Below are 15,654 nucleotides of genomic sequence, written 5' to 3' on the forward strand. Positions count from 1 at the left end.
AAATAAAGGTGTTGAGTCCATACACAACTAAAAAAATATTTTTAAAAAACTGGTGATAGTAAATAGACTATTTTCCTGAGTTCTGTGAGCTGTTCTACCAAATTATTGAACTGCGGGAAAGTCAGAGAAACCCCTGATTTGTAGCCAAGTTGGACAGAAGTGTGGGTAACCTGAAGACTGAATACTTGGCAACTGCCATGTGAAGCTAAGGCAGTCCCTGTGGGACTGAGTGAGTCCTACAACCTGCAGAGTCTGATGCAAACTCTGGAGACTTAGAATTGAATTGTTGGACCCTGGTTACTGTCTGCAGAGAACTGGAAAATGGCTTGGTGTGAGACCCCCACATATGTAGTGTAAGAAGCATCTGGAGCAAAAACTGCTCAGTGACTTTTCATTTGGTAAAACGTTAAGTACTACACTCCCTCTACATCAGAGGATTTTGGTAAGGATTAAATGAGAAGCCTGTGTAGAGTGCCCAATACTCAGTAGGTACTTGATAAATGATAGTTCCATCTTCTCTGGTGACGGTGTAGAGTGCTATGCTATGTTGCACTTTTTGTTTCTCAGAGGGAGATGAACTTCTTTCCAGTCTACAACCCGAAGAGAGACTGTGATGGCACACATGAAAACAGACATGCAGGTATTTGGTTCTCCTTTGAGAAAAGGAGAATACAATTGATGGTGAGTGAAGAACCACTAAATAGTCAGCAAAGTGACTCCAGGACAGGCAACTAGTAAGAAAGTATGCCAGCACAGGTACCTTCTGCTGTGTTAAGTTGAAAACATAACATATTAATAGGGATGGCTCAGAGTTGGAATGCCAATGACAGGCTCCTGCTAAACTAAGGAGTCCCCATATGCATTTGCCAGTATCATCTCAGTGAAAGAAAGTGAGTGGAAAACACTTGAGAAAAATCATTTTAATTTTCTTATCTGAATATACAAAGGTGATCCCTTTCAGAATAAAGTAGCCAGAATAGTTTTATAAAAACTTCTCTAGAAAGTTTTAATTGATAAAGTAAACAACACAAACAGTAAAATTAATAGATTATGCCTAAAATAAAACAATACTCAAGTGTGGAAATATTAACCTCATGCTCAGAAAACAGAATTTATATATGAGGGGCAAGATAAGAACCAGGGAGTAGAAATAAAATTTGCTTTTTGAGATTTTTCTTAAAATAAATGTTTCATGCTCCCAAAGAACCCAATGATGGAACAATAAAAATTATCTCATATTCTCTTTCACTTTAAAATACAACAAATAGATTATGGAACTCTCAAGTGCTATTAAGTTGCTTATACAAACCCAAAGTCATCATCATGATTTCAGGATCTGCACTCTTTATGTCAAGTGCTTTAACAAAGCAGTTGAGGGCCTCCTGTATTTTTCCACATTCTTTCAGTTCTTTTCCACGAGTTACAAGAGTCTCATAGTCATCTGCAGCCTCCACTGACTTGTCCTGGGGCGAATCAACCAACACTGCACCTGGCAAAGGCTCAGGGACATCAGCAGAGGTCTGTAGGCTAGAGTCTAGTGGTTTAGACACAGTTAGCCCACTGAATTTATTTTCTGAAGACATCATTTCTCTAGAAGGACCCTCTTCTGTATGCTGTGAGTCTTCATCACTGCTTTTTTCTTCTTCCCAATCATCTTCAGCACCCTCTGTTTCACTGCTGTTGTCAAATCTTTCCTCCATATCCTCCACATGGTCTAAAACCACATTAATCAGAGACCTCCTAGAAGCCAGGGATTTTCTTGAGTTTATAGACTTATTTATACCATCGGATATTTTAGGTGAAAAGAACCCTCTAGATAGACTGGTGTCATTTTTAGGAGTTGAAGCATCAAATTGTTTCACAGATGAGAATTGAAAGGGAGATGTGTTGATTGGACTTATGTTTGAAGAACCTTTAAAAAAATCATCCTCATCATCTGAAACAATCCTTCTAGATTTGCTTCTGGATTTGACATTAACTACTACTACTGATTCATCATCTTTCTTATCAGAAAGATCCAAACTGGGATGTGTTTTGCTATGCACAGACTCTACTGTAGAATTACCTTCAGAGCCACACAAGCTATTTTCATTCTCAGCATGCTCTAAAGACTGGCTAGAGAGATTTTGTCTATTGTCTGTAGAGTCTTCCAGAAAAAGATTGAAATCACACATATATTGTGAAGATGCTAAAATTTCCCTTTCTGAGTTGGCCTCATTTACTTGAGTATCCTGCACTGCACTATTGGATGCCAATGAGTCATCAGATAGTGCAATAACAGATGCATCTGATTCTGTATTTTTATTTTCACTTATTATGGGCCAGGGATTAGAGTCTTGTAAAATCTCATCATCCTGTAGATCTAGATTTGGCCCAAGATCAGCTTTCATGGGTTGGCTAAGTAAATAATTAAAACTTCCCCGGGGGCTCTCTTGCAGTGCCTCTTGCTCAGGCCTCTCCTGTGATGCCTCTTTTTGCAGAGCCTCATTTTCTGTTTCAATGTTTTTTGCTGTTCCCAATGAGTCAGTACAAGTTCCTTCAACACTTTCCATCTCTTTGGGTAATGTAGCTACAAAGTCAGCCTCCAGTGTATCTTCATGTGGGTACTTACTATCTTGCAGCATGGTAACGTTCATCTGTACACTGGAAAGATCTTCTTGTGTGTCACTTTCTTTGGACTGTTCATTAATGTTTATATTTGCCATTTGAAAACTGATATCTTCTTCTTGGGTAGGATGAATAGTTAGAAGAGGAGAAGGCGGAGGCTGTGGTTTGTTCAATTCAGGGCATTTCTTCTTTGTTTGAGAAGGAAACACAGATGCTCTTTCCCAGGCCCCCTCATTTCCAGTTTGTTGTTCCATCCTATTTTGAGACTCAAATTCAACAAGGAATTGGGCTTTCTGAACTCTTTGTTGAATATACTGAGATTCTTCTATCACACTGACCTCCTCTTTAGCAGACATATCACATGTGTACATCAAATCATGGTCTGAGATTCCAGCTATCCCCAGAGAGTGCAGGTAGGTAATATGTTCATCTAGTTTCTTATCAGATCTCCTCTGAGCAGCATGCAAAGACTGAAGCTGCAACTGGGTTGCAGAGTTCTGAAAATCCTCAATTGTAAAGAGCTCTCTTAATTCTTGTTTACTGAAATAGCGGAATGGGTTCTTCTTATCACCAGTTGTTTGTCTGATTAATGAGTCCTTGAAAACCTGTCGTCTGTATATTTTTTCCTCTACAGTCCCACAAGTGATTAGCCTATAAACCACAACATTTTCTTTTTGTCCAATTCGATAAACTCTATCCACAGCTTGAGCATCAGTTGCAGGGTTCCAGCTTGGGTCAAAAATGACCACTCTAGTTGCTGCAGTTAATGTTAAGCCAACACCACCTACTTGAGTGGTAAGCAGAAAAACAGAGTAATCTTTATTTTGCTGGAACAGGTTAATTCTTTTTTCTCTTTCCAAAAGATGAGTAATGGTGCCATCAATACGCAATGTCTTAACGTGCATATTGTTTAAGAGGCGTTCAATGATGTTTAAAATTTTTCTCAATTGGGAAAATACCAGAGTTTGATGTCCTTCATCTCGCAGTCTCTTCAGAAGGTCCATTAAGAATATCATTTTTCCAGATTCTTGCCTCAATGTATCATCAGTTACATGATCAATGTTGTCCATATCTGAGGAATCCTCTTCCTCACTACCATCTTGAGCAGAAAATTTGCCATTCCCTAGATTGAGCAAACAACGAGCCCGTGCAGACAGAAGCCTAGGATGATCACATAACTTTTTCAGGACACCTAGCTCAGCCAGAGGTGAACGGGTCTCTGTCAACAACTCCTTGATGTGATCTAGAGACACAAATTTCCTGTATATTTCTTCTTGTAAAGGTACAAGACGTATCCAGATGATTAAATCATTTTTCCTGGAAAGGGAAGGCATTTCACAGACAGCATCAACACCTGGATTCTTCTCAATAAGTCTGACTTCTGAGTTGCATGACTTTTTTTTCTGTACTTCTTCTTTAGTCCTCCTGAGAAAATAAGGTTTTATAATTTCCATTAAGCTTTCAGATATTTTAAATCCCAAGGCTTTCTCTCCTGGGGTAGCATCCTTCTCTCTTGCTCGAATAATAGGATTTTCATACTGCATTTTAAATGTTTTTAATGTTCCTAGCAGGGACCCTTGGCAAGCAAAATCAAATAGAGACCATAGTTCTTGTAAATTATTCTGGATTGGAGTTCCTGTGAGGAGGATGCGATTACGTGCAGGGACAGCACGAGCACATATTGCTGACTTAGTAGATGAGCTTTTTATTTTATGTGCTTCATCAAGGATGACATAGTCCCACACAAAATTTTGGCCATTAAAGCTTGAAAGCTGCTGCCAATTATTGATTAACATTTGGTATGTAGTGATTATGACACCATTCCTTTGCTGAATCCTATTGAGGCTTCTGGTGCGTACATCCTTGCTAGGGCCATGAAAAGTTTTGACTCTCATTCCTGGAGCCCACTTGGCAAATTCTTTTACCCATGTGCTAATGATATTAGTTGGCATGATCAATAGCACATGATTCACAAGTGAAGCATCAAACATACCAGAAAGGAAAGCAATAATTTGAACAGTCTTCCCCAATCCCATATCATCTGCCAAGATACCCCCTTTTCTTTTTTCTCTGTATAGGCTATAGAGAAAAGCTATGCCTTCCTTTTGGTGCTCAAAGAGTTGGTTGTACAACTCTCGATAAAGCAGCAGGCCAGAGTTGCACACATCTGTAAATTCATCATCTTCTTGTTCTGCCAACTCCTCCATGGCTTCCTGTAGCTTTTGGATTCTGCTCATCAGCTTTTTACTGGGAAAAATGTCCTTTGCCAAATTGAAAAGCTTAAATGCTTCTTCCAGATCTCCATTTTTAGTTGCTTCTTTGGCCTCTTTCACATATCTACAAAAAAAGGTTTAAAAAATTATAAAAACAGGATTAGAAAAGACTGAATATTCAGTCTAAAAACTCTTTCAAGTCTACTTAAGAATCCAAACTTTAGTTGGGCTTTTAATATCTGAGATTCAGGATGGGAAAGATTAACATAGAAGATGCCAATGGAAGCTGTTATTGGGCTGGGAATGTCACTCAGTGGTAGAGCATTTGTCCTAAAATGTGTGAGACCGTGGGTTCCATTCCCAGCACTGCAAAAAAAGGAAAAAAGTTGTCATCACTCAAAACAAACAAAAATCCACTGTCATTACCAGCAACACTTAATTTCAGGTACAAGTTGTGAAAATATAAAATGCACAAAGGTTGTACGGAATTTTAAAAACTGCCAATATAAGAATTACAGAGCAGCAAACCTCTGGGGGCGGGAGACAAGAAAACCTTATAGTTTTATTCGTCCATCACTGGTGTCAGGATTTGGACCAGTCAAGAGGTGTCCTGCAAAGTTTCCTGTATGAGTAGGAAGCAAAATAATTAATTATGAGAACTGGAACCTAATTAGTAGATTAATCCATTTGATGGATTAATAATTTGAAAGGACTAACTAGGTGATAACTATAGACAAGTAAGGCATGGCTAGAGGAGGTGGGACATTACAGGTACTCCCTGGAAGGGTTCATTTTCCCTGTGGCCTCTTCCCCCTTTCTCTCTGCTTCCTGACCACCATAAGTAGAGTAGTGCTCTTTCGCCACTCCCTTCCACCATGATGTTCTGCCTCACCATGGGCCCAGAGCAATGGAGTTGACAAATGATAGACCGTACTACTGAAACTGTGACCCAAAATAAACTTTTTCTTCTCTAAATTGTTTTTTTTGTTTTGGTACTAGGGATTGAACTCAGGGTGCTTAACCACTGAGCCACATCCCAGCCCTTTAAAAAATTTATATAAAATTTATATATATATATATATATATATATATATATATATATATAGAGAGAGAGAGAGAGAGAGAGAGAGAGAGAGAGAGAGAGAGAAAGAGAGAGAGAGAGAGAGTGTGTGTCTCAACTGAGTTGCTTAGGGCCTCACTAAGTTGCTGAGGCTGGCTTTGAACTCATGATCCTCCTGCCTCAGCCTCTGAAGTCACTGGGATTACAGGCCTGCACCACCACACCCAGCTTATAAATTGTTCTTGTCAGGTATTTTGGTCATAGCAATGAAAAGATGACTAATGACTAATCCAACTGGCTATTTCTTCCCTATGTTCTTTTGGGCTCCTGTTCTTCCTCCCAGAGGACTCAGTCCTGGGACTTTTCCTCTTTTATATTTCCTTCTTATATTCCATCCCTTATATTTCCCAGAGTTTCCATTCCCACATACGTGCTCATGATACCCATATCACTCTCCAAGGCAGAGCTTAGGCACAAGCTCTAGTCTAGAACCATATTCCCAACTGCCTGCAAGTTAGCTCTACTTAAAAGTCTCACAGGAGGGGCTGAGGTTGTAGCTCAGTGGCAGAATACTCGCCTTGCATGTGGAAGGGACTGGGTTCTATCCTCAGCACATCAAAAATAAAGTGAAGGTATTTTAAAAAGTCTCACAGGAACCTCAAATTCAATTCATGCCAATTTAAAATCATTATTTCCCCTCTAAATACATGTTTCTCCAATTTGTATGGTAATAAATAGTACCTTTCACTTGCCTACCCAAGCTTGAAATCTGAAGACTATCCTGAGCCCCAACCCAAATATGCGTTATCTTTGACCTCTCCTCTTCTTTTCTGTCCCTCCCCAGGCCAGGCAGTCCCAAGTCCTACTAATTTTATTTCCCGTGTATAACCTCTTTCTCTCCATCTCACCACCACTGCCTGGAACCGCAACTTCCTGCTCACTGGTCTCCCTACATTCACTCTTGTCCTCTTCACTACATTGTCTACATAAGAGTCAGCAACAGTATCATGGTACTGTTTACTCTTTAGAAATAGTCATTCTCATTTTTCTACAGAATTTCCTGGAGGGTCTTGTAAAACAGATTGCTGGGCCCCAATGTCAGATTTTCTATTTCTATTTATAAAGTTCCCAGTTAATGCTAATGCTTCTGGTCTAGAGACCACATTTTAAGAGCTACTTTAAGATACAGCTCCAGCCTCACCTGAGGTTCCTCTAAGATACTTTCCATCCCTACCCCATGCCCCAAGTAGATTAATTGTTCCACCTCAATACTCCCCATTGTGTATCTCTACTGGTGCATTTAACACACAGTATTAGAATCACAAAATAATTTAACTGTATTAAAAACGTATTAAAACACCTCACTGAAGGGAGTTAGGAGGTAGGGTTCTTGTATATGTAATCAAATTAAGATGAGGTCATACTGGATTTGGGGGAGAGGGCACTAATCCAACATGATTGATGTTAAAACTGGGACACAAACAGGAGAATGCCATACAAAGATGGTATCAGAGAATGGGGTGATGCATGTACAAGCATAAAAGCTTCAAGGATTGCAGGTATTTCAGAAACTAGGAAAGAGTTGTTATGCTCGAATTTGGGACCCCCAAAAGACCACCAGAGACCCAGATTGATGTAAGCAGCAAAGAGGTATTTATTGCAAGCTAGCTCGGTCCTCCGCATGCACACAGCAACAGGTGACACTGAGAGGCCCTGAGCCCAGGGTTTCTAGCAGTTTTATACACTCTTTGGGGAAGGCAGGGACCCCCACATACATCATAGCATCTCTTAGCAAATCATCACACGTCACAGGAAAATCAAACAACTCTAAAATGTGATTAGCACATTCAATGGCAGGAACAAGTTGGGTAGGGGTGATTGGTTAGAGCAAGAGGGGGATTTATTTGAACTGATTGATTTAAGCACAAGGGGTGTACGTGCTAAACTACATGGTTTCCCTACATGTTATCAACCACCATAAACTACTGGGAGGGTCATCTGGCATCCCAGGTATTTTCCTGGTCTCATGCTGATTGGTGGCTGCTAGGGGGTTGCTATGGGTCCCCACCTAGCCTGACTGAGTCAGGGACACCTGGCTCAGCAGATCTCTCCTGTTATTTGTAGATAAACAAGGGTATGTGCCTAGGAGTGCTCTGTGGGTCTTTCCAAGGACAAAGGCCACGCCCCCTTCCTTAGACAGGCTTTGCTCTGAGGGAGAGGCTGGTTTTTCAGAGTCATACAACAAATTCTCTCTCTCAGCCTCCAAAAAGAAACTAACCTGGCTGACACCTTGATTTCAGACTTTTAGCCTCCATAACTGTGAGAGAATAAATTTCTGGAATTTTAAAAACTGGTAAAAGCAGAGTGCAATGGTGCCCACCCATAATCCCAGAGATTGGGTAGGCTGAGGAAGGAGGATTACAAGTTCAAGATCAGCCTAGGCAACTTAGGGAGACCCTGTCTTAAAATTTACTTGTCAACCTAATGGTTAGGGGGTAAAATCCATCACCAGGCCAGGCATGATGATGCACACGCCTGTAATCCCAGCAACTGGGGAGCTGAGCAGAAAGAGAGTGAGTTTGAGGCTGGCATCAGCAATGTAGCAGTATCCTGTCTCAAAATAAAAAATAAAAAAGGTTGAGGATGTATCTCAGTGGTTAAACACTCCTGGGTTCAATCCCCAATATATATATATATAAAATCATCACCAGAATAAAGTGGCTGTAAAAGCTTGCTTAGCAGGGGAGTAGGGAGGACCAAAAAACAAAACACAATAGCAACCATATTCCCTAATACTAGCAAATACCTGAAATAAGGCGCTTTATATCATTGTAGAAGATTCTAGATTCAATTCTATTCAATTGACCTATATCTATATTTATACAAGTACAAAACTGTCTTAACCACTGTAGCTTTGTTCTAAAATTTGAATTCAGGAACTGATAATTTTGTGTTTTTCAAGATTGTTTTGGTTACTCTGGGTCTCCTGAATTTCCACAGGAATTTTACTATGGCCTGTCAATTTCTGTAAAAAGGTCAGCTTGGATTTTGTAAGATGTGGCATTGGAATTTATGTAACACTTGGAGAACATTGCTATTTTAACAATATTGTCTTCCAATTATGAATAGCAAACATCTCTCCATTTATTTAGGACCCCTTCCATGTCTTTCAAGGATGTTTTGTACTTTTCAATGAGTACTTTCTTGGATAACTGTATTCCTAGCATTTTATTCCTTTTGGTGTCATTGTAAAAAAATTTTGATGTCTGTCTCTGCTATGTACAGGAATACAAGTAAAATTTGAATACTGATCTTATATCCTGCAACTTTGATGAACTTGTTTATTGGTTCTAATTGTGTGTGTGTGTGTGTGTGTGTGTGTATTCACCAGGCTTTTCCATATAAAAGATCACATCAAGATAGTACAAAAAGGGGCGCTGGGGATGTGGCTCAAGCGGTAGCGCGCTTGCCTGGCATGCATGTGGCCTGGGTTTGATCCTCAGCACCACATACAAATAAGGATGTTGTGTCTGCCAAAAACTAAAATTAATATTAAAATTCATTTTCTCTCTCTCTCTCAAAATAAATAAATAAATATTTAAAAAAAAAAAAAGATAGTACAAAAAGGGGTTGTAGGTCAGTGGTAAAGAAACACTTGCCGTGCATGCTCAAGACCCTGGGCTTGATCCCCAGCACCACAGGAAAAAAATGCTACAAGAAAGGAAAAGGTATAGACCAATGTTTCTTATGAACAGAGATGCAAAAATCCTCAACAAATTATTAGCAAACACAGTTCAGTAGCATATTAAAATGACTATACAACATGACTAAGTGGGATTTAGTCCCAGAATCCAAGGATAGATCAACATATAAAAATTGATCAAATTAATAGAAGGGAAAAAGCCCACATGATCATCTTGACTGATGTAAGAAAAGCACTTGACAAAATTCAACACCCTTTCATGATGAAAAAAAACACACACTCAATTAACTAGAAATAAAAGGAAACTACCTGAACATGAGACTCATATGTGAAGAACCCACAGTAAACATCATACTCAATGTTAAAAGACTGAAATCTTTTCCAGAAAGAAAGGATGTCAGTTATCACCACTTCTATTCAACATATTGCTGAAAGTTCTAGCCAGAACAATTAGATGAGGAAAAAAACATAAGAAGTCTCCAAATTGGAAAGAAGTAAAATTATCTGATTCCAGATGATGAAAACACATACACACACATAAAAAAAAGTTAAAACTAATAAATGAATTCAGCAAAGTAGCAGGATACAAAGTCAACAGCCAAAAATCAATTGCAATTCTAAATACTAAAATGAACAATCTGAAAAGGAAATAACAAAAACAAATACATTTGTAATAGTATCAAAAAGAATAAAGTAGCATATTGTTAGGTACATTCTACTATCATGTATATCTAAAAAGAACAAATATAAATAAAACAAAAAAATTTAATTTTTAAAAATAATATAATAGGAGAGGGATGAGGCTCATTGGTAGAGCACTTTCCTGGCAATCATGATATCCTGGTTAGGGTTTAGTCAGAATATAAAGTTTCAGTTAGAAAGGTTCTAGTGATCTGCACAGCATGGGGACCACAGTTAATAATAATGTATTATAAATTTCAAAATAGCTAAAAGAATGGATTTTAAAATTATTTTTTTAGTTGTAGATGGACACGATACCTTTATGTGTTTATTTTTATGTGGTACTGAGACTTGAACCCAGGGCTTCACACGTGTGAGGAGAGCACTCTACCACTGAGCCACAACCCCAGCCCAAAAGAATGGATTTTAAATGTTCTTATCACAAAGAAAAAAATGATTTCAGGTAATAAATATGTTAATTAATTAGGCTGAAACATTCATAATTAATAAACCTGTCAAAATTTAACAGGGCTATTTCTGTGAAGTTGTCCTTAGTGGAGTTACTCTCCTTACCCATTTGCACCACATTAAACCTTAGGTCCCTTTCCCTTTGTTCAGCATTCTAAAGAGACGCCTCTTCTAAATGGTTAAGATGTTAAGTGCTAAATCCTTCTTCATACTTGCAAAACCCAAAACACCTGATGACATTTGTAACACCTCTCCTTCCTCTTTAGTTCTGTATCAACTAACACAAAGAACTCCAGGAGAGTTGGGGTTGTGGCTCAGTGGTAGAGGCTTGCCTAGCATGTGCAAGGTACTAGGTTCTCAGCACCACTTATAAATAAATGAATAAATAAAAGCCCATCAACAACTTAAAAAGAACTACAGAAGCTAGCTAGCCCCAAGAGGTTGAAGTCCATCCCCAGAAAATAAAGGATTGGGCGCTGGGGATGTGGCTCAAGCGGTAGCACGCTTGCCTGGCATGCATGCGGCCTAGGTTCTATCCTCAGCACCACATACAAACAAAGATGTTGCGTCTACCGAAAACTAAAAAATAAATATTAAAATCCTCTCTCTCTCTCTTTAAAAAAGAAAAAGAAAAGAAAGGATTGAACTGGGGATGCAAATTGTAAAGCACTTGCCTGGCATGTCTGAGGCCCTGGGTTTAATCTCAGCACCACAAAATAAAATTTAAAGGAATAAAAGAGACACAAGCCCTGGGAAACTAAGGTCCTGCCTTGCCCTGCTCCTCCCTATTGAACTCTTTTGCACCCCCAACTCCCATAATGGAGCCTTAAGGACCTAGTCCCTCCAACTTCTTCAAGAATAAACCAGATTCTTTTCTACCAACTCTCACCTCCTGAGAAATTGGCCTTCCAGCATCAGGAAAGTGAGACTTAAGTTGGGAACAAAACATCACATTGTACCCCACAAATATATACACTATTGGTTAGGTGAGTTAAAAATAAAATAGAGCTGGGGTTGTAGCACAGTGGTAGGGTACTTACCTAGCACACATGAGGTACTGGATTTGATCCTCAACACTACATAATACAAATAAATAAAACTACTTCCTGCCAAAACTTTAAAACTAAAATAAGGGGGCTGGGGTTGTGGCTCAGTGGTAGGGTGCTTGCCTAGCATGCTTGAGGCACTGGGTTTGATTCTGAGCACTGCATGTAAATAAATGAGTAAAACAGAGGTCCATTAACATCTAATAAAAATTTAAAAATAAATAAAAAATAAAATGGGGGCCAGGCATGGTGGCACATACCTGTAACCCCAGTGGCTCGGGAGGCTGAGGCAGAAGGGTCACAAATTCAAGGCCATCCTCAGCAATTTAGCAAGGCCCTAAATAACTTAGTGAGACTCTGTCTCAAAATAAAAAGGGCTGAGGCCACGCAGTGTGGTACACACCTGTAATCCCAGTGGCTCAGGAGGCTGAGACAGAAGGATTATGAGTTCAAAGCCAGCCCCAGCAACTAAGTGAGGTGCTAAGCAATTCAGTGAGACCCTGTCTCTAAATAAAATACAAATCAAGCTGGAGATGATGTGGCTCTTTGATCAACTTAATGAGACTCTGTCCCAAAATAAAAAGTAAAAAAGGGCTGGGGATGTAGCTCAGTGTAAAAGAACCCTTGGGTTCAAACCCCAGCACCTCAAAATAGATAAATAAATAAATAAATAATAAATTACAAAGCCTCATCAATAAAATATTTTTGACAAAAATATTGAACTCTAATCTTATCAAGCCTTTAGATTTAAATTACAGGAGATAAAGGAATAAGCTAAAGACACTGCAAGGAAGCCATCAGGCTAAACCAAATCATTGGAATAGAAATAAAGGGAGGAGGCAGCTGTCCTTCATTAAGACGCTTAAGGACTGGGCATGTAGCTCAGTGGTAGAGTGCTTGCCTAGCATGTACAAGACCTTGGGTTTCTTTTTCTTTTTCTCCCCCACCCCAAGCCCCCACCTTCATTCAGTACTGGGGATTGGCATGCTAGCACAGAGACCAACCCCAACCCTTTTTATTTATTTATTTTTAAAAATTTGAGTCAGTGTCTCACTGAATTGCTCAGGCTGTCCTCAAACTTCCAATCCTCCTGCTTCTGCCTCTCCTAAATGTGGGATTATACGTGTGCACTACAGTGTCTGGTTCAAGCCCTGGGTTTTATCCATAGAACTGTGAAGAAAAACATTAAAAATTAAGGTTGCTTTAGTGCTGGAGTTGTCGTGTAGAAGGCCCTGAGTTCATTCCCAGAACCAACCACCGAAAAAGGAGGGGGGGGCTTAATAAATATAACTAAATTCAGTGTGAACCTTCTTTGAATCCCAATTCCATAAAAACAATGATAAAAATACCATTTGAAAAACTAAAAACTGGCCATACTCCCTGATATCGGGGAGTTTATTTTGTTAGGTGTGATATGGTATACTGTTGTTGTTCTTTAGAGATATTTCTTAGTATTTATGGGTGAAATCCTGTGATATTTGTTTCTTTTTATTTTCCAAATTACATACCATGTACATACAAAATAATCAAAAATTTGTTCACTAAACCCAGTTTTTTTTTTTTTAAATCAAATGACTAGGGCTGGGATTGTGGTTTAGCAGTAGAGCGCTTGCTTAGCATGTGCGGGGCCCTGGGTTTGATCCTTAGCTCTACATAAAAATAAATGAATGGAATAAAGGTATTGTGTCCAACTACAGCTAAAAAAAATAAATATTAAAAAAATATAAAATAAAATGACTATCACACAATCAAAACTCCAATCTTTGGACAGCTCATATACAAAGACTTAATTTATATGTCTTGTTCCAGCAATCCATCAGATCATCAATTGGGTGCAAGACTTGCCTACTTTTTCCTTCCCTCTTCATGGCTCTTCAGACTTGATGCTCTCAAGGTTTCAGATCCACAGCCCTATTACCATCTAAACCCATTAGGGATTTGGGAGGAATTCAAAATCATTTTGAGATGAGAGCCAGGTGTGCCTGTAATTCTAGCTTCTCAGGAAACTGAGGCAGGAAGGATCCCAAATTTAAGGTCTGCCTGGGTGACACAGTAAGACCCCATAAGAAAAGAGGTTGAGCTGAGTGCGGTGGCACATGCCTGTAATCTCAACAGCTTGGTTTGGGATGCTAAGGCAGGAAGATTTTGAGTTCAAAGCCAGCCTCAGCAACTTGGCAAGACCCTATCTCTAAATAAAATATTTTAAAAACTGGGGCACTGGGGTTGTGGCTCAGTGGTACAGCGTTTGCCTAGCATGTGCGAGACACTGGGTTCAATTCTCAGCACTGCATATAAATAAATAAAGGTCCACTGACAACTAAAAAAGGACTGAGGATGTGGCTCAGTGATTAAATGCCCCTGGATTTAATCTCAGGTATTAAAAAAAAAAAACAGAAAAGAAGGGCTTAGATTACTGACAGGTATTCACCCTTTCCAAATAAACTGTTTCTTAACGAGTTTCTAAACTCTTCTTGACCTTAGATGCCATGATCATACTAGGTAATTATTTGTATTCTCAGACTTTATAACTCTGCCAGATGCCTCAAAGTGAACAATATTTTGGAAATGCTTCTGGACAAGGTAGAAAATCAAATGGCAGCTGAGAATCTATGGAATACAGAAACAATGAGATCACAGAATCCACCAAATTGATGAGAGGTCAAGAGACACTTAGTTTTAAAACCTGCAGAGAGCCATCATCAATGGTAACTGAGGATCTATAAATTTTAAGAGCCTGAAGTGAGGACTAATCATCCTTCTATGCATGAGGACAAAGGAAGATGAGGATAAGGGGGCAGGTAGTTGGTTATCAATGAATTGCGTTTTTTGCCAGTTGTCATGGTATGCCCTTCAGGTATTCAAAGAATCTTAGAAGATCTGAGAAATCAGAATCTGAGCAGAAGTAGCCAGTGAGGCAGGACAAAAATCAGGGATAATTTATGGGTTTCATGACAGAGTAATCAAATCTTGTCAAATACTATTGGTCAAGGAAGATGAGGATTGAGAATTGACTGTTAGATTTAGTTATAAGAAAGTCATCAGTGACCTTGACAAAAGCAATTTGACTAGACTGATAGAGTACAAACCATGATATCTGTATCTTCAATTTTGATGTAAAGTGAAGAAAAGACATGGAACAATAACTGGGGTGGGAAGTAGAATCAAGAGAGGGATTTACTTTTTTGTAAGAGATGAAAGAATCATGGGATCAAAGTCCTTATACCTTTTGCATAAAGGGAGGGGTTATGCGGAGAGTTTGTACCTTGGCTAGGAACATGGAGGATTCATTCACAATAATAGGAGAAAAGGCAGAAAATAGAATGGGAACAATGCTGGGAGGTGGGCTGACAAGGAAGAAGCTTGAGGACATTCTCTGTTGATTGCTTCTATCAACCCAGTGAAATTGGAAGCAGGTTCACAGACTCAGAGAGATAAGAAAGGTATTATGGGTATGAAAAGCAAGAAGGTATGAAACAGGAATATACTAGAATGGATGACTGAATACATTAGAGAAATATGATTGTCAGGTATTATTAAGGACCTACTTGACATTGATAATTACAGATTTCAAGTGAGGCCCATCAGCATGACTGTCTCTTCAGTCATGTTCATCTGCATAGGCTGGATTTCATGAAATGATTTTTGTTTGTTTTTATAGTACTGGGAATTGAACTGAGAGGCACTGTACCACCAAGCCACATCTCCAGCCCTTTTTCTTTTTTGAGACAGGGTCCCATGAAGTTACCCAGGCTAACCTCCAACTTACAATCCTCCTGCCTCAGCCTCCAGAGTAGCTGGGATTACAGGCATGTGCCATGGCACAGGTTTAGTGAAGTATTATTAGTTTCCTATTACTGCTGTTAGAAATGATCACAA

General features: G+C 39.2%; 1 protein-coding gene across 1 annotated transcript in view; it reads right to left on the reverse strand.

The window, feature by feature from the left end:
• Positions 1-913: 913 nt before the first annotated feature.
• The window catches only part of Ercc6l (ERCC excision repair 6 like, spindle assembly checkpoint helicase), a 28,415-nt gene continuing 13,674 nt past the window's right edge, over positions 914-15,654 (reverse strand). The window contains exon 2 of the mRNA XM_021721293.3: positions 914-4,944. Within this exon, the coding sequence (XP_021576968.2) occupies positions 1,281-4,944 (3,664 nt within the window). The 3' untranslated portion in view covers positions 914-1,280. The remainder of the gene's footprint in view (positions 4,945-15,654) is intronic.

Source organism: Ictidomys tridecemlineatus, chromosome X, assembly GCF_052094955.1.
Source record: "Ictidomys tridecemlineatus isolate mIctTri1 chromosome X, mIctTri1.hap1, whole genome shotgun sequence".
Taxonomy (NCBI): domain Eukaryota; kingdom Metazoa; phylum Chordata; class Mammalia; order Rodentia; family Sciuridae; genus Ictidomys; species Ictidomys tridecemlineatus.